This window comes from Diabrotica undecimpunctata, chromosome 5 (genome assembly GCF_040954645.1).
Source record: "Diabrotica undecimpunctata isolate CICGRU chromosome 5, icDiaUnde3, whole genome shotgun sequence".
Classification (NCBI taxonomy): Eukaryota; Metazoa; Arthropoda; class Insecta; order Coleoptera; family Chrysomelidae; genus Diabrotica; species Diabrotica undecimpunctata.
In genome coordinates this window covers 11542000-11567136 of record NC_092807.1, presented here as the reverse complement: position 1 = coordinate 11567136, position 25137 = coordinate 11542000, and the positions used below count along the sequence as shown (strand labels likewise).

The 25137-nt window shown below is 35.7% G+C and overlaps 1 protein-coding gene across 4 annotated transcripts in view; it reads left to right on the top strand.

Annotated features, from left to right (window-relative positions):
• The window catches only part of Nep3 (M13 family metallopeptidase neprilysin 3), a 92571-nt gene that overhangs the window by 20561 nt on the left and 46873 nt on the right, over positions 1–25137 (top strand). Inside the window, exon 1 of one of the 4 annotated variants that reach the window (XM_072531463.1) lies at positions 6731–6855. The exons of 2 other annotated variants lie outside the window; for them this stretch is intronic. In XM_072531463.1, the coding sequence (XP_072387564.1) occupies positions 6820–6855 (36 nt within the window). In that variant the 5' untranslated portion in view covers positions 6731–6819. Of the gene's footprint in view, positions 1–6730; positions 6856–21778; positions 21911–25137 lie in introns of those variants that run through there. One more of the 4 variants, XM_072531461.1, reaches the window with a different exon arrangement.

Here is a 25137-nt window from a genome sequence, read left to right as displayed (position 1 = left end):
AAACATCTAATCGAAAGCTTAAGTATAAATAGTGCTGAGATGGGAATTACTATAAACGCTAGAAAAAACGAGATATGTATGCTAATTAATTAATTTAGATTACCCTCGCGTAGAGTCATCAGCGTAAGATTTGGAGTAATTTTGTCTTAGAACAAGATGGTGAGAAGGTAACTGCATATTTTCTAAAGTGCGTTAATGTATATTTAATCAATAGAAAAAAATCATAGAAAATATAGTTAAGATTTTATTTCACATATAGTGCCTCTACTATTCGCTTGTAAGTATTTCGTCTTAATAACACTCATCAGAGCGACTGATCCTGAATGTGAACTTCATACAGACGGTATAGAATACATACAGACTCCATCTAAGAATAAAGTCTAGAAAACCGTAGATTTCTAAGTGTTCGAATCCAATTTCAGATTAATACCCAAATCTATGGCTTCTACAATTTTCAAGGCAAAAAGAAAAAGATCAGTTTGTGCGATTTTAGCCTTTTTAGTCGAGTAGTAGATTAACCGTAGTTATAATCATTTCCTTAAACAACTTAAGCCCAAAGGTGATGTTCAGAATAAATATTGCGAACAGTCAAATATTTTCTCGTATTTACAGTAAGTCTTCAAAAAAAATTAGTAGTTTACATAATGTTATATGAGCTCTGAATGATATATGCGCAGCAATAGATATATGATAAGAGAAGTAAAATATCTAGAAGGAAAAACGTACAAAATAATGAAGTAAAATAATGATATACACAGGCACCAGTTATAGGACAGTGGACATATTCCAATGAAATGTCTATTAATGAGCTAATCCAGAAAAACCAGAAATTGACAATACCGTGAAGATTGAAATACATAGACTATGCATTTTTTTTTTCATACTGTAATCTTATTTCTATAATCTTCATCTTTTTCTGTATTTTGTTACATTTCAAACAAAATAATCAAAAAATATATTGAATAATTCAGGATTGTACGCCTCTGGTATATGCGTATATAAATAGTTTATTGTTTACTTTTAATTTATTTCTGAAATATAAACATTCGAATCCTAAACACCATAAACAAAATTTTTTAAAACTAATCGTTTAAGCATGGATTACCGATTAAATTTTGTATAAAGTTAAAAAAACATGTTGGAGATTAATTGCTAAACAATTTAATAATGTTATAAATACCACCATAAACAAGCAAAATGTAATAAAAAAAATTGCAAATCCGCGTATGGAAAAAATACAGCAATATTACTAAAAATAGGTTAACAGTAGTAAATTGAAAACCTTCAAAATTAATAATAAGCTACAGTCGTATAAATTTCAATGTTATCAAAAACTTAGATAATGCGATAAAAACAATTGAGCGTAATTTTGTTACGAAATTTTAGAGAAGGCTAATTTTTTTTAAAATCTTGTTTATCGATGCATGTCCATTGGCATTGAATCAAATGTTCGAAATTATAGAGTTTGGAAGACCAAAAACGTGAATATATTATTAAAAATCGACTCAATATCCTCTAAACTTACATTTCGATTTAGCAATTTTCAGCGTTCAGACGCAACATTCCGCATCACGGATTCGTATCACTCCACCAACGGCAGTTTTGGCTAGAAAGTGTCCGATTTGATGAGAATGTTGCTTCATTTGAAAAAATAATAGATCTAAAAGTCTTTTTTAGACACCTTATGTTATCAAGCAAGATAGCACAACACATACCACTGCTCCAATTGCATACAGAGCTTCATTTGAAGCTGTCTTGTAGGTGCTAGATACCCTGAGGAGCATTCGCCTTTGCGAACTCTCCTTCAGCTTGGCGTATTTTGCAGTGTTTAGCACGCTACACGTACTGGCAAACTCCATTTAGAACTCTTCTTTTGGTGCTATCTGTGCCTCCAATATTCGGCATTAGCCATACCTGTCCGTTTTCTGACTCGCCTTCATCATCGGCATAAGCTACAACAATGGATACCCTTGGCATCTGTAGTCTTAGCACCCCGCTATACAGGACATTCCACAGGATAGAATCTAGTACCTAACCCTGCGGAACACCCTGCGACAAACTGATACTGGTATATTTTTCACTTATGGACCTGTCAGTTAAGTATCTGTCATGAACAGAACGCCCAATTATCTCAGCCTGGACATGATTTTTCCCATGATGCCGTGTTAAAGGCATTCTTGACGTCAAGCAGGATGAGACCCATCCATTTCTTTGTATCTTTCGTGACAAAAGAGGTCACTTCTGTAAATGCATCTAAGGAGGATCTTTTTGCCATAAAATCATATTGGCGGTCGCTTAACGCATGCTTTTCTTCCGGCTCTCACTCAAGGCGGCCTTTCATAAACAGTTTATACAATTTAGCTACCGAACTAAGAAGGCAAATTGGTCGAAAGTGCACCTTTTCCTCTTCTAGTTAAGGGTTAAGATAAAATAATACTAGAAGGAAAGTAGTAATGAGTGCGGTGTGTATTCCCAGGTGTATACGATTCTCACAAACCCCGTGTATATAGATTTTTGTTATATAGAGTAAATGGTTAGTAAAAATAAAAATAACTGAACAAAATATGTTTTTTTTTTTGGTGAGCTGTGCTCATTTTTTTGTGTTTTTTGCTGCTGTCTAGGCCGTCTTTGGTTTTCGTCATTGTCTGTCAACTGTCTTAATAGTCTTTTCGGATGGTTCCTGAGATTGTTAAATATCTCATGGGCTCTTTAGTCCATTGTTTTCAGAATTCTCTTTCATCGTGAATCCCTAAATACGTATCTTATTGGGAAGTATCTGGGTATATTCAGCACTTCTGTGAACGTAGAAAGCTAGATGATTATTATATTTTATAATACACAATAAAATTTTAACACACTGTAAATCGAATTTTCTTGGATTAAGTGTAAACCTTCCAATAAAAAGCAAATAAACTAAAAGGGCTTGTGCGTCGCTGTTTACTGTGTCTTCCCAGCGCTTTCTTAGCTTTCCAACTGGTCTTTTTCCGCTAAAATGCACTGAGTGCATTTTAGCATTCAGTGCTCTTTTCGGTAGCCTATCCTCTCCCATTCTTATCACATGTCCAGCCCATTGCAATCTTTGTATTCTAATGAAATCTGACAGTGGTGCTTCCTTATAAAGTTGATAAAGCTCGTTATTGTATTGACTTCTGAAGATTCCGTTTTTCCTCACCCTCACAGATCCTAGTATTCTCTTCAGTACTTTCCTTTCGAATGTATCGAGTTTGCTTTTGGATGTTTCTTTCAGGACTCATGTTTCACTGCCATAGCATGCTATTGGTCGAATTAAGGTTTTATAGATTCTCATCTTTGTATTTCGGTGGACATTTTTATACCGAAATATATGAGAGAGGGCAAAATAAGCTCTGCTTGCCTGCGTTATTCTTTTCCGTATTTCTCCATCTTCTGATCCGTCTGGATATATTTCTCCTTCCAGGTATGTAAACTTTCCAACCATTTCAATGTCATATTCATTTATAATGTTTTGTGGGACTATATTGCTTCTCGTCTGTACCATTATTTTTGTTTTTTCCGTGTTACAGCTGTTACGTCCGTCTCTACAGCATGCTCTTCGTCGTGTTCTCACATCTGAGATACTACTGGCTGCCCTTTTGTCTATCAGCATATGGTCGATTTGATTGGTTGGGGTTTCATCTGGTGACATCCATGTCATTTTGTGTGTCCATATGTGGGAAGCATGTGGAACTTATAACCATGTATTTACTGGTGGCAAAATTTATCAAAAATTCCCCATTTTCGCTTGTTTCATTGTGCAGTGGGTGTTTTCCTATTGTGCCATAGAACTGTGGCTCCTTGCATATTTTAGCATTCATATCACCCATTATAATCTTGATGTCATTTTTGGGCGCATTGTCATATACTATCTCCAGCTGTTGGTAGAAGCTTTCCTTTGTATGTTGTTCTTGTTTTTCTGTTGGGCAGTGAATGTTTATTATTGTTAGGTTAAAGAAGTGGGTGCAAATTCTTAACTTGCATATCCTTTCACTGACTGCCTGGAAGTCTATGATTTTTGACTTAAAATCATTATGCATCACAAATGCAACTCCACATTCTTTGCTTCCTTGTTCCTTCCCACTATATAGAATTGTGTGCGGTTTAGTGTCCCTGACACCTTTCTTCATCTATCTTGTCTCCTGAAGAGCAGTAATCATGAGCTTATATCTTTTAAGTTCCTGCAGAAGTGCGGTTTGAGCTCCTGGTTTATTTAGTGTCCTCACATTCCAGTTTCCAAATATCGCAGTAATCATGAGCTTATATCTTTTAAGTTCCTGCAGAAGTGCGGTTTGAGCTCCTGGTTTATTTAGTGTCCTCACATTCCAGTTTCCAAATATATAGTCCATGTTTCGTAGCTTGAGTCATTTCCGAAAGTTCCGTCCTGTATTCCGAGACAAATGTTCAGGTTTCGTATCAGTTTGTTTTTTCTGGGAGTAGGTTGTCAGCCCACTGCCCAACCTTCATCCTTTACCCGGGCTTAGAACCGGCAGTGGTGACTCCTGAGCAACTCGATCCACCCATTTGTCACCACAATCGGAGTTAAAATTGTTAATACTTTACACTAAATCTAAGCAATTTTTGTATATGATACGATATGAACTGTATATGATAGTATATAAAAATGGAAATATCTCAGATAGACCAAGCATATTACATATAGTGGAAAGTTTCTATGAAACATTATATAAAAGTCAAGTTATTCCAGAGCTCATCGAACAACCAATACAAAAGGTACATAATGTAGGATCGGAGGATATACCAGATATATCACGAGAGGAAATTCAACATGCCCTCAAAAATATTAAAAATAATAGAGCTCCGGGGGAAGATGGTGTAGTCATTGAGACAATTAAACTAGGAGGTCCACTTTTGATGTCCCGAATCCAAACACTTTTTAATCTATGTCTGCATAGTGAAAAGTAAATGGAAGAATTCGGTTACAATCCTCCTCTACAAAAAAGGGGATAAATCAGATCTCGAAAACTATAGGCCAATTAGTTTGCTTAACCACCTATACAAGCTCTTTACTCGAATACTGACAAACAGATTAGAAGCAAAACTCGATTTCTATCAATCAGAAGAACAGGCAGGATTTCGAGCGGGACAAGGAACAAACGACCATTTGCAATGCCTTAAAACTCTAGTTGAAAAGTCTATCGAATATAACAGACCCCTTGCTCTTATCTTTGTCGACTTCCACAAAGCATTTGACACAGTCGAAACAGTTGCTATCTTAAAAGCACTATCAAAATGCAGACTAGATCACAGGTATGCAAATATTATTCGAAGTATATACGAAAATGCGACAACAACCGTTAACCTCCATTGCACGACTGAGAAGATAAAAATTGGCAGAGGGGTGCGGCAGGGAGATACCTTGTCGCCAAAACTATTTATAACAGTTATTGAGTACGCATTTAAACGGCTAGAGTGGGAATCAAAGCGTATTAGCATCGATGGAAAGATATTCAATCATCTCAGATATGCCGATGATATTGTTCTCATAACAGACAACTTAGGAGAAGCCAGAGTTATGCTACAACAACTACAGCAAGTAACCCAGAAAGTCGGTTTAAAAATAAACTATGGAAAAACAAAAATGATGACCAATCTCGTCCCCAATGATCTAATAGAAATCGAAAAGTCGCCCATAGAACTTGTGGAAAAATATGTGTATTTGGGTCACGAAATAAGGTTAACGCGAGATAACCAAACATGCGAGCTACTCAGAAGAATAAGTCCGGGTTGGGCTGCATTCGGAAAAATGAGAGACGTATTTAAAACAAATATACCGATTTAAAAAGAAAAGCTTTTAACCAGTGCGTTCTACCAGTCCTCACATACGGAGCAGAAACCTTAACTCTCACAAAAACATCAGCCGAAAAATTGAGAAGGACACAACGAAAGATGGAGAGATCAATGCTTGGAATAAGCTTAAGAAATAGAATAAGAAACGAGGAAGTTCGTAGACGAACCGAAGTGGAAGACATTATCGAACATATTACAAGGCAAAAATGGAGATGGGCAGGACATGTTGCAAGAATGAAAGACGACAGTTGGACAAAAAAATTGCTTGAGTGGAGACCACGGGCTGACAAGCGAAGCCTAGGAAGACCCCCAACGCGATGGACCGACGACCTCAAAAGAATCGTGACCGATTGGATAGCAGAGGCGCAGAACAGAAGCAGATGGAGAAGTCTAGAGGAGGCCTATGTTCAACAATGGACAACTCAGGGCTGATTGATGATGATGATGATATGATAGTACGTTTATCTGCTACAATTTCTCCAAAAATCATTGTATAACATTTTTTTCAGCATTATTAATACATAGTTTAGAAGATTCTTATTTTAGTAATTCAGGATGTTTTTATTCCATTTCTGACCATGTCGGTCTATTTGAATGTTAAAACGTACAAAGTATGTTCCAACTAAATTTTTAACATAAATAGTAAAAAATATAACATATACCAAATGGGCATGATTAAATTTATATACGGAACTAGGATACAAAACACTTTTTAACCTCCACTGTATCAAATACTAATTTAAAAAACGCATCTGGTTTTATAAACTCAATTAACTAATCTCTGGAATATGTTACATATCGATTTTATGGTAGCAGTGTTTATATAAGTGTATCACTAACTACAATAAACAATTTTTAACTTCTCCATTTGACAGCAAAATAGAATCCTCTCTATTGAAATATGTACATATTTACCGAAAGATAAGATAGTCGTGTTTCGCATTTGCGAGTGATCGTTTTGTTTCGCAGATACAGCAGTCCGCAAATGAATCAAAAATGAGTTTTTTTGGGAGGATCATAAATAGAGACGTCGTAAGTTACTTTTGATCTTGGCTGTTGTTTTTTGTGGAAAAAGTGTACATAGCTTAAATCGTGGAATTATGTATCCGCTTTGCTATTAATTATATTTCGCTTGTAAATTTTAATGTATTTTAATGTTAAATGTTTTACTAAATTGAGTCGTATATACAGTGTGGAAACCACTTATGGAATAAAATTGTTTGTGTCCTTATTTTAGAAAATAATAAAAAACGTTGAGATACCTTAACTTTAAAATTTAAATGTGCGCTTTTTAAACATAAATTTGAATGTACAGGGTGATCCACGCAAGTCTGGCATAGTCCATAATCTGTATTTTAAACGAAACACCCTGCATATTTTTATGTTTTTAAAAGCTCCTTAACAACCTGATCTCAACGAACTATATCATGTAGGGTCTATTATGAATAATACAAGGTGAAATGTTGAAGTTAAGTATAATTTTCTGCAAGACAATTAATTCATAAAATACCCGAGGTAATTGATTGGATTACATTAGAATAAATGCTCAAAATGTTCTCCACCTTGTTGTTGGCAATAACATAGTCTCCTATAAAACTCGTCCCGAACTTTGTTTAAAGTTTGAGGTGAAATATTCCGTATTTCTGTAGTTATCCTTTTTTTGAGGTTGAGGTTGGTATTGAGTTATCCTTCAATGCTAGTTAGTCGTGTTGCATATACTTTGTTCTTGAGATAACACCACAGAAAAAAATCCAAAGGCGTAAGATCTGACGTCCTAGCTAGCCACTCAATAGTACCCCTTCGTCCAATCCATTTATTGAAGAAGTAATTTCTTATCATTAAAGCATAATGGGGTGTTGCACCGTCCTTCTGGAACCAGACAGTTTCATGAGGTAGGGTCGGATCTATTGGATTGGGATATAAGTTAGCCAACTGAGGAAGAACATCGTCTCTTAGCATGCTTAAATATTTTTCCGCTGTCAAATTACCATCTACAAATATAGGACCAATAATATGATCTCCTATAATACCTGCCCAAACATTCAACTTTTGAGGATACTGAGTGTGTGTCTCACGCATCTAGTGAGAATTCTCCGCTGACCAATATCTACAGTTTTGTCGGTTTACCTCTCCGTTCAATGTAAATGTTAATTCATCAGAAAAAGAGTTACTTCATTCTTGTTAATTTTATCCATCATTCTTTCTCAGAAATCCATTCTACGATCTGGATCGTCTTCTGTTAGCTCCTGCACAAAAGTTAATTTATATGGATGAAGTTTTTCTTCATGAAGACACCTTAGGATAGTTGTGTGACTCACATTATTTTGACGTGCAATTTGACTTGAATTTGACGTTGGATTCTCTGTGACACTTAACAAAATATCCACTTTCACTTCATCTTCAATGAAGTTCGGTTTTCTTTTTAATGGTTTGACATGTCCAAGCTCTTTGAATTGTGCTTAAATTTTAGACACAGTTCTTTGTGCAATATTAGGCAATTGAGGATACCTCTGATTAAATAAGTTTGCTACTTCAACTTGACTTAATCACGTAACCGATCATCATTAAAATCTCAATTCGGTGGGTCTCAGTTAAATATTTCATTTTTATTTCTGCAAGAAATTAGCTTTTAATAAGGAATTTATTATTTTAATGTAAATTGACAACACACCAACAACTGATTGATAACAATCCGCATTATTTACCGATTTAGTTTAATTAGCAGACTATCTAGACAGTTCTTACCTATTCATGACAAAAAATGTTTATATAATGCTGGTTAAAGAATCAATGTCGTCAACCAAAAATAAAAGCTGTCCACCATACTCCATCTTTTTGTATGAGAAAGTAATAAATAATAAGAAATTAGCATAACTTAAGTTTTAAATTCTTTTCTCCTGTACGGTCATGTCCTGCATAAGCGTCTCCCCCAGGTCTCTTTGGATATCCTTTTTCTACTATTCCCAGGAATTTTCAGATCAACAATTCTTCATATTGGATGAATCATGTCTTGACGTTGAATATGCGCGAACCATCTTAGTGCTCTTCTCATTCATTTTGGCATCAATTGGTCCACACTTAGACTTTCCCTAATATTATCATCACCCAGCCCTTTGCATCCACTGCTGGACATAGGCCTCCCTTATTTTTGTCCATTCTGCTCTATATTGAGCACTTTTCATCCAATTTCTTGACATTTTCTTGAAATCGTCAGACCAACGAGTAGGGAGTCTTTGTCTATTTCTTTCGTCTAACCTCGGCCTCCACTCAAGCAATCTCTTCGTCCACTTTTCATCACTGATTCGGGCGACGTGTACGGCCCAGTTCCATTTTAGTCTGGCAATTTGGGAAATTACATCGGTAACTCCTGTTCTTCGTCTTAAGTACTCATTTTTAACTCGGTCACGACGCGATATACTCAGCATTAACCTTTCAGGCTCACATTGGTCAAATGTTTTACGTTATAAAGAATTTGGTATATCGCTTAAAGATGTCTTGAGTTGTACATGCTATGTACAAGGGATTTAAAATTGGAACTAAGAGTTAGGTTGGCGAGGTGCTATGTTTTTTCGACTTTATTTTATGGAATGGAATCTTGGACCTTGAATGCGAATCAATGAAAAAACTGGAATCATTCGAGCTGTGGGTGTATCGAAGAATTATGAAAATATCGTGGACAGAACACATCACAAACAAAAAGGTTCTGAGAAGGATGAATAAAGAAATAGAAGTTTTAAATATAATTAGAACAAGAAAATTGGAATATCTCGGACATATTACACGTGGAGAGAAATACACCTTATTCCAACTGATTATGCAGGGAGAGGTCCAAGGAAAGAGAAGTATAGGGAGGCGTAGAATGTCATGGGTGCGCAACCTGAGAGAGTGGTACGGAATACATCAAATGAACTTTTCAGAGCAGCAGTCTCAAAAGTCCGAATAGCTATGATGATTGCCGACCTCCGCCGCGGAAATGGCACTTGAAGAAGAAGAAGGGGCATAGAAAAGGTTTATGAAATCCATCCTACCATCCAATATACCATCATTTTTAAGTATTGAGTATATTGCAATATTATTTTTTGTTTTGTTCACACACTGATTTACGTCGCCACGCTTTGTAGCGAAATTGCTCTATTGGTGAAAAACAACTTTTCATCGATTCGCACTTGTTTGTTTTCGTAATTAATTGTTTTTCGATAAACGTCGAGCTTCATTTAATTTTCCGGATTAATAATGAACGACGCGCGACGTGACCACATTAACATTATCACGGCGCCATCGTTTTTGTATCCATGCTGAAATATTGCTCTCATGGAAATAGTTGAGCACCGTACGTTCGTTACATAACAAGCCGCGCATAGTGCAGATATTAATCTTTTTTAATTACTGAGTTATGTATAGTTCGGTGTGGTATAGTTCAGTTATTATTAATTCGACAATATAATTTATACATTGTGTACAAAAGTTACTTAATTTTGTAAAATCTACGGTTTCTAATAGATTTCCAAAAAAGAAGTTTTTGTTAATATGTCATATATTATTTAACAAGAATTATTATTATTTGCCAATCAATTTAGTAAAAATTAAAATCGGTTAATAAACAAAAAAGTTGAACAGCAAAATCGCTGTTTTGGAATATTGTTAATAACTTCTTTTTATTTATTAAAATTTGTTTAACCCTTGTGTGCATACCCGGTTACCTGGGTGCCCACCATGACACATTTTTTCCTGTAAGTTGATTGAAAATTAAAATTTCACTTTGAACCGAATCGTCGTTTTTTAACTCAATTGTAAGGCAATGGTGCATTTTAAGAATCTTTTTAAGCACAAATAATTAAGTTCAAATTATACATATGACGGGTACCTGGGTACCCTGGTACCATAGACAAATTTCATTTTGAATAAATTATTTGGTTAATAATAATGAAAATTTATGCAAGCAAAAGTTACTGCATGCTCATCGCATGTATTTTCCCATTCGAAGCAAGCCTTTCATGTTTTTCTTCTCTTCTTGATTGTTTGTTTGCAATAAATATTGCAGGAACCGATGACTTTCTTTCTTCCTGATGCATCTCTTTGAATCGCCGGACCTGGAGCAGCCTCCAGAGGATTTACTGGTAGACCGATAACACTTTCAATAGCGATCTTGGTGCTATAATTTCTCATTATTTGAATGTTACCATATCGATCTTCAATTGTTGGCGTTGCAAGCTCTTCGCTCAATTTACGTATAAATAGCCGTCGCTGGTTGCTTTTTTGGCAACATCTTAGTATTTTCATACTTACTTTACTTTTTCGTGTCTGGATCCGACTACAGTTTTTCTGCCCAATATCGGGCTACGTCTACACCCTTTGTATTTGCGAGCCATAAATCATCGAGGGTGCACTGTGATGGGCAAAGTCTGCATACTCTCAGGTGCTCCATGTTCTGTATTTCCCCACATTCACAAAGTGCGTCGCTGTCTGTCTTGATGCCCCATTTAATCAGGTTCTGTTTTACAGGGGCAACACCTGTGCGTATGCGATTCAGTGTCCGCCAGGTTCTCCAGTCCAGGTTCATTCCATTAGGTCGTTCTGGATGTAGGGGGAACAGTTCGGGTGGTTCGACGCTGACATTTCTCATAAACCTTTTCCTTGATTTAAGTCGGCTGATTCCTGGTGGTTCGTCAAACCCGTATAATTAGTGCCTTTCATCGAAAGTTTGCCTGAACTTCTCCACATATTGTGAGGCGCATCTACGGTCATCTGGTGATGAGAATCCAGCTACCCGGTACAGTAGGGGTAGGGGGTAGGCTTCATACAACCGGTAATTATTCTGCATGTTTCATTTAACGCCGTGGTGAATTGTTGGGCGTGTCTAGATCTACCCCAGACGGGACAAGCATATTCCCCTGTTGAGAAACATAAGGCCTCAGCTGTTGTCTTCAAGACCTGGGGGTTTGCACCCCACTTGCTCCCTACAAGTTTCCGGAGAAGGTTGTTTCTCGTAGAAACCTTTTGTCTTGTGTTCTGACAGTGGAATTTATACGTTAGTGACCGGTCTAGTACTACTCCAAGATATTTGGGCTTATCAGTATGTTTCAAGCGTTGTCCCTCCCAAGAAACATTCAGCTTTACATGCGCCAGTTGGTTGTTGAGATGGAATGCACATACTTGGGTTTTAGTAGGGTTTGGCTTTAATGAGTTTTGTTTGTAGTAAGTTGACATCATGTTTAAAGCCTCTTCCATTGTCGACTCTACTTGTGTGAGTGTTTTCCCCTTTACGGCTATACCAAGGTCATCAGCGTAGACAAAACTCTCAGTCTGAGGGTGCATTGGTTGGTCGTTGGTGTAGATGTTAAATAAGGACGGCGCCAGAACGCTTCCTTGAGGTAGGCTATTTTTTTGGGTTCTCCATCTGCTCTTCTTTCCATTTAGCAAAACGTAGAAACGTCTATTACACAACAGTGATCTAATGATATTTACCAGGTCGTAGTCAAGCACAGTGTTATAGATCTTAGTTAGCAGGGTTCTGTGGTTTATCGTATCATAGGCCGCTGTGAGGTCTATCAAGGCTACTCCCACTATGTCTTTCTGCTCAAATCCCTCCTCTATGTATTCTGTTAAGTTCAGCACTTGGCCTGTGCATGATTTACCTGGTCTGAAGCCTGCTTGTTGTGGGATTAATTTTGCATCTAATTTTTCCTGGATGCGGTTTAAAATGAGACGTTCATACAGTTTATACAAATGGCATAGCAGGGATATCGGACGGTAGCTACTCGGTAGTTCAGGGTCTTTCCCAGGTTTCAGAAGGGCTACTACTTTTGATTTACGCCACAGTTTTGGAATCTGGTAGGTAGAGCGACAGATGTTAAATAGATCGAGCACCCATTGTCTCGCTTTTTGCCCGAGGTGTTTTATCTGCTCTGTTAGGATTTCGTCCACTCCAGGTGATTTTCCATTTTTCATACAGTCAATACCATTTTTGAGCTCTTCGATGGTAAATGGGTTTCGCAAGAGAGTTGTTTCCTGGTCTTGAGTTCTTATAATCTTTGGCGTTTTGCAACGATTGTTTGTTTTGCCATTCAGAAGCAGTTGGTGGGCTATCTGATTTGGTGTTATTGTACATAGCTCTTTCATTTCTGTGGGATCACCATTAAGTTTTTTGATCATATTCCAAGCCTGCTTACTACTGTGCGTCATATCCATTTTACTTAAAGTCTCGCTCCACCGTTGTTGTCTGGAGGCACTTAGTGTTTGCTGTAGTCTCTCCCCTATCTCTGCCGTAACTTCGCTAAATGGGTCTTTTCATAAGTATTTTCATAATAAATGAGGTATGAAGCGAGTGAGCCAACGTCTAGCATGTTAAAAAACATGACTACTGGCCATCTCAAAGTGCGACGTTGTGTAGTATATCTACTGATCAATTGGTCCATAATGTCGACGCCAGCTTTATATTTATTGTAATCTGTGATAATATGGGGTTTCTTTTTAGCATCATCGTTCACTGCTATGTTGGAATGCATCGTTGATAGCAGTATAACTGCTTTATTTTTTTTTTCGGTACGTAGGAGCACATTGTTACTTTTTATGAAATTCAAAGACAATAGAGCATACTTCTCTTGATTTATTCGGAGTCATCACACTTGGAACGTAAGTTGTATTTTTCTTCAAAGTGCCAACTAAAGTTAACTTCCATTAACGTAGGTGTTTGGCAAGATATAATGTTGTAAAGTAATTATCCATGGTAATATTTCTACCACTGCCCCGGTACGCAGCTGCAAGCTCTTTCACCACTCTTTTTCCTTGATTTTTCTCCCGAACATTACTTGTTTTGCCTGTGTAAATGATGCCGTGTAAGGAATAAGCATTTTCAGTGTCGCAAATCCACCAAATCTTGAATTCATATTTGGCTGGCTTTGAAGGAATATACTGCGTAAACTTTGTGCGACCGCGAAAAGGATAAAATTGTTTATCGATCGTTAAATTCTCCGTCGGCTTATACATCTGCGATAAATTTGCGTTGAGCATTGTCCAGAGATCACGGATCGGAGCTGCTTTATTTTCTTTTGCGTGTTGCTGGTGTGTATTAGCGTCATCAAATCTAATAAACCGCATAATGTTTCGAAACCTACAGATCCCCATTGTCGCTCGATAGAGTGGATATAAATTTGAATGCCACATATTACTTGTATGATCGATGTTAGAAATATTTACACCAGAGCAAATCAAAATAGCCATGAATGAGTATATTTCTTGTACAGTAACATTTTTTCACTCTCGCTTCGAATCTGGATGCAATGCGTTGAATGCTGCGTACACTGACAAAGCTTTTTATTTGTATGTCGAACGATAATATCTACCATATTTATGGTAAATATCTTCTTGAAAGTGTCGCTTATTGAAAGTGTTACGGTACTTCGATGAGGACCACTTTGCTGACGCAATAGATTATGAGATGCGGTTTGATGTTGATGAAGTGGCGTTTTATTCCATACAGTTTTATCTTTGGCTATGTAAGTGCATGGTGTTTTGCATGGTGTTTCCATTGCTGCAGCTTGATCCTCTCTATCACTTTGTCCTTCTTCGTCTCTCTCTTCTTCGACGTACTAGTCTTCTTCGTCATCTAAAAATAAAAAAAATCATCTTTTCTCTACAATTTTTTATTTTGCGCGGCAACAATGTATAGCAATTTTATATATTTACCTTCTTCGATAGATGTATCGATTTCTAGTGCTACTGGTATTTCTTGATTATCTACACTACATTCATCGCTATCAAGAGCCTCACGTTCAAGCAAAATACCATCTGATAGCCAGTCATTGTCATCGCTGTCAGACTCCCTGTTTGACTCATTATCACAATCTCCTAATAATGCGGTCAAATAAGCTTCTCTTTCCGTGGCATTCAATCTGAGACAAAATTCATGCATTATTCACTTTTTCAATAGAACACCATAAAGAAATTTTCAAATGAAGCACTAAAAAAACCCTTGCGAATTCAGTCCTCGATAATTCCTCCATAACGCTAAAGTATACTGCGTAGATTAGCCAAAACTCCACTAACTATAGCAGATATATTCACTTTCGTACTAACGAAGAACACTATTGACACTGACTCACGTCTACTGTTGCGATAGCGTCGTAGGTGATAACACTGATAACAAAGAAAGTCTGTGAGGACCGGGTGACCCCCTTGAAAATCTCCATTACCGCTACCCTTTGTAGCGGTAATGGATTTTGACAAGAGCTATGAGTCATGCAGATGCAGTACACAAGTTTACCTGTTATTTACAAGATCATAGCTCTTATCAAAATCCATTACCTCCACGAGCTATAGCATGCCAATTCATTTACAACTGCTTCCGATACTCATTTTTTATGTTTATTTACTGAGATAAACGTTAAGGAAACCATTTACTACTACTACTAAGGATTTCCACAGTTTTCACTGTCTTCCTTCACTCAACCGTTTTCTCCAATTTTCCCTGTCATTCCAGTCTCCATCTCGCAGGGTTCTTTTCTCCATAGCCTCGTCGATTTCATCTCTGAATGACCTTCGGGGTCTTCCTCTCTTTCTTCTTCCAATCGGGCTCCATTCTGTGATTTTGTTTATCCAGCGTCCTCTGTCCGCTCTTCTGACGTGGCCGTACCAGGATAGTCTCTTCTCCTCTATATAGTCGATTATGTCTGATTGCACTCCCATTCTCCGCTTAATCTCTGCGTTTTCAATTCTGTCTCTTTTTGTAAGTCTACAGCTTCTCCTCAGGAACTCCATTTCTACTGCTCTTATTCTACCTCTATTTCTCTTGTTTATTGTCCAGTTTTCGGACCCATATGTCAGGATACTTCTTGTCAGGGTATTATATATTCTCTTTTTTGTCTTTATCGTAATGTTCTTATCCCACAACACTGAGTTTAGTTGTCTTATACAGTTTCTTGTTTGTCTCAGTCTGTTGTTTATATCTTCTTCTGTTGTTCCCTGGTTCGATATTATGGTTCCTAAATACTTGAATTTATCTGTTCCATTTATTTGTCTTCCCTCGTCTATCTCTAGGTTTCTCATATCCTTGTTTTCTGTTGTTAGGTATTCGGTTTTCTCTAAGTTTATTTCCATTCCGTTGTTTTTATATTCTTCTTCTAGTTTTCTGAGCATAAAGCTGAGATCTTCTTCATCTTGTGCGATGACTACTTGATCGTCGGCAAAACTTAAGGTGTATAGGTATTCGTCTCTTACTGGTATGCCCATTCCTTCGCACTTTCTCCTCCATGGTTTGAGTTTGAGGAAACCATTTCAATTGCATAAATAACGAAAAAATCGAAAAAATGAGAGGTGAGCAACGGAGTACACGGGTATGTAACAACGTTGGTAAAGTTGGGTATGCACACAAAGGTTAAATGTACCTGATCTTGAGGGTCTTATCATGTTTGAATTATGTGCAAAAGTTGAGCCAAATCGGTTAAAATAGTGTTTGCGAAATTTAATTTGTTTATAAGATTTTTTGAAAAATTAACTAATTTCTAAGGCTGGTTCAGATTATTTGACTGAATGGATCTCAATAAATAATCTGGGGCTTATTTTCTTCTTTAAGACGTATACTAATATCCTATAGAAAAAGTAGTTTAAAAAAATTACACTTATGCACACAAAATGATTTAATAATAAAAAGAACTTTTTAAGACTCCCTAGAATTTAGATCAAATTAAATATGTCAAAAAAATATTCGGTTATACCAGAACTTGCTTATAACTTCGTTTTTTTTTTAATGGGACACCTTATATATTTTTTAATTTTGGAAATATTCACGTTATTATGAATATTTTTTTTAATGCTTCCCCATACCTATCGTGAACCGTTTTTGAATATTGGTTTTTTAATTGGAGTAGAAGTGTAATTTTACGAAAATTACACTTCTCTACCATGTATATAAAGTTCAATATCATCTAAAGTAATTGAATAAAAGTTTAAATTCCTTATAAACTTATTAAACATATACAGCATTATCGTTTACAGTGTTAAGTTGGCTTTTTCATTATACAGGGTGCTGTAAAAATTGGCATAAAACCGGCATCCTAAATTTCCCCCTAATTCCTTTTTTTTTTCAGATGGGACATCCTATATGTAACTCATTATTTTAGAAAAACATGTTTTTCTAAAATATCTCTTGCAGTTTTTAACTAAATTAACATTTTGTCACAAAAAATTTATTTATCAAGTAGCCTATGGAATATTCTGACAAAAATATCAGTTATTATTAATGTTTAATAGTAACCTTGTTGTGTGCTATTGGGTGACAGTTATAATAATAATTTGCCTAATATTTTTGAAAAAATAATAATGGCTTATTACTTCTTCTTCTTCTTCAAGTGCCCTGTCCGTTGCGAACGTTGGCTATTAACATGGCAATTCTGATCTTATTTGCGGCGCTTCTGAATAGTTCGACCGATGTGAGCCCGAACCACTTCCTCAGATTTTGTAGCCACGAGTGTCTTCTAATGCCTGGCCCTAGCTTACTGTCTATTTTTCCCTGGACAATCAATTGCAGTAGACGGTACTTATCGTGTCTCAATATGTGGCCTAGATATTCAAGCTTTCTTTGTTTAATTGTATTCACGATTTCTTTCTCCTTTCCGATTCTTTGGATTACCTCTGTGTTGGTGACATGTTCGGTCCAGGATATACGAAGAATGCGTCGGTACACCCACATTTCGAATGCTTCTAGTTTTCTCGTGAGCGTCTCCGTCAGCGTCCAGGCCTCCACACCATACAGTAAGATCGGAAAAATGCAGCATTTAACTAGACGTAGTTTTAGGGAAAGAGACAAATCCCTGCTTATGAGGAGCTTTTTCATATTGCTAAATGCTGCTCTGGCTCGTTCTATTCTCGCCTTAATTTCTGTGGCCTGTTCCCTGGTTCCCATTTTGCATTTACGTTGGTGCCAAGGTACACATAAGATTCTACATGATCAATTAGTATGTTACCTATCCGTAACTGTCGAGCAGGCTGTTGCTTCCTGCTTATCAGCATCCACTTTGTCTCCTTGAAGTTGAGGCTCAGGCCGTATTCCTCACTAACTGAATAAACTCTTTCCATTACCTGCTGTAATTCGTCTATGGTACTGGCAAGGATCATCGTGTCGTCGGCATATCTTATATTGTTCGTTAACTCGCCGTTTATTTTTATGCCCTCATTTGCATTTTCCATACATTTATTAAATATTTCTTCGGAATAAATATTGAATAGGAGTGGGGATAATATACAACCCTGACGGACACCTCTTTTGATCTGCACACTTTTAGTGAGTTCGTTGCCAATTTTTGCTCTTGCTGTTTGACCCCAGTATAGGTTTGCCACAATTCGAATGTCCTTGTCGTCAATACCTGTCTTTCGCAGAATATCTATCAATTGTTCATGATTGACATTGTCAAATGCTTTTCTAAAATCCACAAAGCACAAATACACGTCCTTATCAACGTCACTACACCGCTGTATAAGCACCTGGAGAGCGAAAATTGCTTCTCTAGTTCCAAGTGCTTTCCGAAAGCCAAACTGCGATCTATCAATATTTGACTCACATTTATCATATATTCTTCTATGAATGATCTTAGTGAACGCTTTAGTGACATGATTAATCAAGCTTATAAGCCGGTAGTCATCACAGATCTGGGCATTTGGTTTCTTCGGGATTGTAATAAATGTTGACTGCAGCCAGTTCTCCGGGATTTTACCGCTATTATATATATGTTGTTAAAAAGTTCAACTAGATTATCAAGGAACTGTTTGTCTGATTTACATAGGATCTTTAATATTTCGCATGGTACATTGTCCGGACCTGCTGACTTATTGTTTTTTAGTGCTGCAATGGCATCTTCTATCTTCGATTTAAGGATTGAAGGTCCTGTTTCTCCTTCTCCATATAGGTGATCATCAGTCCTGTCAGATGCAAATAATTTTTCTATGATTTCCATGTTTCTAAGATCGTTGATGGCTTCGAGATATGATTTCCATCGCCATCTTTTATGCTGTTGGGTGACTTATTGAATTTCCTCTTGTTTGTCATTGATTTTATTTTTTTGTGCATATTGTAACTGTCTTATTTTCGTTCGTATTGTTCTATTTCCCTGCATTCGTTGGAAAACCATTTTTCTTTGGCTTCTCGAATTTTCGTTCTTATGATTTTGTGGATCTGCTGGTATTTTTCTTCATTTTTATTCTTGAATTTACGTCTTTCATCCATCATATCCATTATCTGATCAGACATCCATTCTTTCTTCTTCCGTCTGTCACGCTTTAATAGAGTCGCACATGTTGTTTGGATTGCTTCCCTCGATTTATCCCATCTCTCTATTATGTCCGACGTGTTCTCGTTAATGTCGTTTATTTTCTTTCCTAGTTGTTCTCGTACTTTTATTTCGGTTTTTGGGTTAGTGAGTTTCTTAATATCAATTGTGTTTAAATTAGATCTTTTCTCGAGCCGTTTTACTCTCATGACCATTCTGCATACCAACAGATTGTGGTCCGTAGGAACATCGGCACCTGGGTACGTTTTTGACGATTTTATCATGTTTTTATATCTTGTTGGTACTGCTATATAATCTATCTGATTCCTTATGATGTTGTCAGGTGAGTCAGCGGGGGATTTCCATGTGTAAAGTCGACGTTTGGGGAGCTTGAAGAGTGTATTACTTAATAGCAGGTTATATTCCTGGCAGAAGCATATAAGTCTATCACCTCTATCGTTTCTCTCTCCTAGGCCGAAGTTACCCACGATCTCATTCACCTTGCCTCTGCCAACCTTTGCGTTAAAATCTCCCGTTAAAATAAAAATGATGATTTTTTAAATTTAATTAAAATTTAGGGTGAGTGTAACAGAATAGTATCCAGAACTGGCCGTGTTTTTGCCGAGAGATATCCTGAGAAGCCTCGACCAAATCATAAAACTGTAAAACGTTCTTTGAACGACTATTTCCAGTTTGGTCAGTTTATAAGTAAAAGGACCCACGTCGATAGTAAAGACTTACAGTCTTATATCTTTACGTTAATGTGAGCAATTGTTACATTTATCGACTCGAACAATTCACAAAATTTTAAAAAACATCATTGGACACTTTATTCGTATACACTAGCTCAACATTTACATCCTGGAGATTATGTAAGACGTGTAGAATTTTTTGAATGTGTTTTAATTAAATGCCATGATCAAGATTTTACAAAAAAAAATATTTGGTGTGATGAATCGAAGTTTACAAAAAATGGTATGTTTAACCGCAATACCAGTCACTTCTGGACTGACGAAAATCCGCAGCTCAGGTAGGATAGTAAATTTCCAGCATTCTTTTCGTTCAATGTTTTTTGTGCTGTGAAAAATAAAAGATAGTCGCTCTCATGATTTATGACGAAAATTTAAATGAAGAGCGTTATTGCAACATTTTACGGCAAGTAACTGTAGCAGCACTGCACGCTTTACATAATAATAAGGCTAACGAGGCTTGGTTTCAACAGGATGGAGCACCGGCTCACAATATTCGAGGATAGCTATGGATATACGATGAATAGCTAATAAAGATCCGTTTCTTTGATCACCAAGATCCTGTTGCCACCGTTAGATTACTAAGTTTGGAGATATGTTAAAAATAAGATGTTCTCTGAACCTGTTACTACTGAGGAAGCTATAATAAATAAAGTTCTTAACGAAATAGAGTAACATTTTGAATATTTATTACAATAATAAGCTAGTACCTATTTCCTTTGATAGCATTTATTTATTTATTTAATCTTTAACTTACAGTATGAAAATTGTAAATTAACACGACATAGTGTACGAAAAATTTTATTTTGTGACAAAAATGTATAAAGTTAATTTATTTGAAAATTGCAAGATATAGGTATAGGAAATACTAATACAGATCGATAGTAAAAAATATATTGTTCTAAAATAATGAATCGCATACAGGGTGTCCCATTAAAAAAAAGGAATTAGGCGCAAATTTAGGCTGCCGGTTTTATGCAAATTCTGACCGCACTCTGTATAATGAAAAAGGCAACTTTACACTGTAAACGATAATGCTGTATCTGTTTAATAAGTTTATAAGGAATTTAAACTTTTATTCAAATTACAGCAGAGGATATTGACCTTTATATACATGATAGAAAGTGTAATTTTCATATAAAAACCATTATAACTCGAAAACAGTTCACAATAGGTATAGGGAGGTATTAACAAAAAATGTTCAGAATAACGCGAATATATCTAAAATTAAAAAATATACAGAGTGTCCCATTAAAAAACAAAGTTATAAACAACCTCCAATATAACCGGAAATAGCAAAAAGATAAAAATATTTTCATTAAATAGGTTTATCACTCTTCATAACCCCTTTCGTTCCAATTTTTATGATTTACTTACGTTTAGTTCTCGATATATTTCTAATTGGCCGCCGTTTATCTGTCACTCCCTGTATACAAACCTATACATTGTCGAATCCACATATGAGGTATTGAAGAAGTTATAATTTCTTTCAATATAATATTATATATATACTTTTTTTTCTGAAAATATTTTTTTAATACTAAAAAACTGATTTGTACAAAAGATTATATGAAAAAATTGTTTATTAACAAATAACAATTTAATAATGTTAAAATATTAATTAAATAATTTTAAAATAAAATATCACCATATTACATAATAATTCCGGTTTTTATACAATTTGGACCATCCCTTTTAAGAGAGAATTAGCTGTCTTTTTGATTTATTCTTTCCACGAATTCCTACCGTATGGTACGGGTCAATATTTTGTCGGTGATCAACTCTGTTACTTTCTTTTGTAGTCTTAACATTTTTTTTTTCTTCTATACTCAGTTTTGATATTCTCCTTGTTCTTCTAAAAAAACTCCATTTTACCGTTTCATTTTTTATTTTTCTTAATAATTTACCAACATATCGAGCCTTAACAATAGCATTATTATAATAAAAATTATAGTAAAATACAGTGAAGTGTATAAAAATATATAAAATACTTAGAGTGACATTTTAAGTTAAATAAATATGAAGTCTTGGTCTACAAAATACAAAAAAATCGTAAACGACTTGCTGATGCCCGCCAAGGTAATTATTTTATTTATCCTGAATTATTTATATCTTGCAAATTCAAATCTGAGGTTTTTGTTAAGACTTTAATTTAAAACCACTAAGGGATATTGTGCTAAATCTAGATTAACTGGACACTTCTTAACCCTTTTAGCCCTGAATTTTTTTTAAAGGTAAAATTTTTCTGTTGATATTTTCTTTAATTGAACACCTAAATAATACTGAAAATATGTTTTATAAAATTTTTGACACACCACTTTTCATTTTACAAATTGGTGGCAACTGCCACCAAGAGGTTATTAAGGCATAAATGAACATAAAATTATATATAGTATTTAATTATAGAAAAAGCATGTATAGAAATGTATTATGTTTTATTGACTTGTCTTGTATGATAAATTTTAAAACAATGTCTATCTTTCAACAAGCACAGAAAGACCTTACACTTTTCACACATCGTGCGCGATCTTCCGCTGCATCCTTGAAAACCACGACGCTGTTCGTGACCTTTTATAGGAATTGGTTAGTGAGGAATTATCAAAGTAGAGCTTATATCCCGAATTATTTGGCAATCTTTGTGATAAATACAGAACAAGTGAAGTTGTAGCATTGTGGTTCATTTCTACAGACATAGGTAATGTAGTTGAGCCTTGATAAACTACCGATCGGTATATTATTCCTAATTCACCATAAAAATTAAAGACTTTTGTGCCCCAAGGATTTGGTTTGCATCTTATATACTGTTTTAGAGAAAATTGCCCCTTGAATGTTATAATTGTCTCATCATGTTATTTTCTTTGGTTGGCAGTATAATTCTTTGCAACGTTTTTCAAAGCTGGTAATTATTTTTTACACTTTCCAAAGTTTATCATTGGTATTCTCGTCGATGTTGACATCTGAGATATGTAAATGATTACGTAAACTTTCAAATCGGTTTCGGGATATACCGATATCTTTGATCAAACGGAATTGTGTACGGGGAGCCCAATAAAGTATTAGCCTCGGAAAAATAATAATTCCCATTACAACGTACAGGGCAACCAGGTTGTTTGTTCAGATAACTCCTTGAATATTTCGGGTGGAAAATAACGCGAAAAATAATCAAATGCTGAATGGTCTTCTGGAGATAAATACCATTTGGAGGTACAACTTTTCCAGTCTTCCAGACAGTTTTTTGTTTTTCCATTTTTTTAGTCTTTGAAGAATTTCTTCTTTTTCTAATGCTACTTCATCCTCATCTGATGTTGACATATCAGCCATTTTATGATCTGGATCTCCATCATCTTCTATATCAGAACAGTCATCATTCAGAACAGCTAATGCTTCTTCTGCTTGAAAAAGGGTCACGTTAACTTCAGTTTTCCCTTTACCGTAAAATACAATTGTAGGAACCTCATCTGAAAATAATTCATTGTTTAAAATCTTGTCATAAATTCTAATCTATTTAATCCACTTTTGTAACCGTTAACACCTACTGGTGGCATTTGCGTACGCCTTTTATAGGATCATACCAAATATTAGCAAATGCAAAAACAATTACAATTTATTCTTAAATGAAGTTTTCATATTGTTAGTTAGTAAATACCAACAGCTTCATTAATTTTTTTTTAACACAATAGCAGTATTAGAACAAAAAAAACAAATACTTACCAAGTGAAAAAGGATCACATTCACCAGCCATTACTTCAAGTAGACCAACAAAACTTGTTTACATTCCAAATGACACAAATACATATAAATCATTTATATAGGAACTGTAGCCGCCCTCTATTAGAATTATGTTGAAATAAAATAAGTCATATCACAGATATCTGTGCCGAATTATACCTTCGTAATTGCCACCGTCAGGGCCGAAAGGGTAAAAAGGAGTGTGATCGACTCACTAAAATGTCGTATTTTCCTTCAAACGTCCCAAATTGTCTTGGATCGCTTCCATAAATCCTGCCTTTTGGAAACGTTTTTTATAATCAAAGATGAAATATTTTTCCATGCTACAACTATCTATTCAATGATAGTTAACAACTTTTTTTTACATTTCACTTATTTGCATGTGGGTTTTCCAGAGTGCATACTCGGTAGCTTTTGTAGGTAAAAGATGTCTAAAGGCGCGTTTTCACGGGTCGATCTGGATTGAACGATTTAGGTCGATTATAAAATCAAAAGCAAATTGAATATGTAAACCTTAAATCGACTTGGCCGTTCGGCGGAGTGAGTCGATTCGACGGAAGTAGAAAGACTGTCTACTTTTGACGGGCGATTGCCGCCGAATCGATGTCGAACGACTGGAATCGAATGTGTAAACACCTGGTCGAACGGAAACACAACGTACCGAAAGCCGAGTAAAGTACTTCTGGCGTGTATAAAGTTGTTGTTTTTAGTACGAAAAGCTGTAATTTTCGGAAAAAATGACTAAAAAATGATCAGATGCAGACATGGCAAGATTTTTGGATGCTTATCAAAACTATAACGTATTATGGAATCCACAAACCGAGCTTTATCGCAATCTACAAGCGAGGCGAGAGGCATTGCAAGCAATTCTACAACATATGAATAAACTCAATATGTCTGAAAATAACTTGAAAAATAAAATAAAATATATTAGAACAACATACAATCGTGAATTGAGCAAAGTATTGAAATCACTAAAGAGTGGCTCTGGACCTAATGACTTATTGGTTCTAATTTGGCTTTTTATTTTTAAAAACATTCATTTTGTTGTACTAGTCCTTAATAAATCATTTACACACAGCTGTCTCCAGTGGCTAGAAATCGACGAACTATTTGCAATTTCAGCCCTGCTGGTAATGCTTCACGCATATTTGTATCGTTTTTTGACTTGTCTTAGCAGTTTTTTTCTAAAAGTTCTCTAAAATGAGCATTATCCATTCTTAAATGATTTCTATAAGCCTCTGGATCTTCCACAACCATTTCTTGGAGCAGGATTTGTGATGCACCATGTGTATTTCGTCTCACAATCCACGGTTGGGTCCACCACGTTCGTTTTTTTTTCTTTTTGTTTGATTTAGCGATTTCTTCCCAAATTGCACAACAAATTAATTGCACACCTACATTAATCATTTCACGTGACGTCATTTTGTACCACAATTAATTTAACATTCATCGCCTGTCGTGTAAACCTTTTTGCTTTCCACACAGATCGAATTATGCTCGAACGATCCAAATCGTTCAACCTAAATCGACCCGTGAAAACGCGCCTTTAGATAAGAATATATACCATTGTTTTT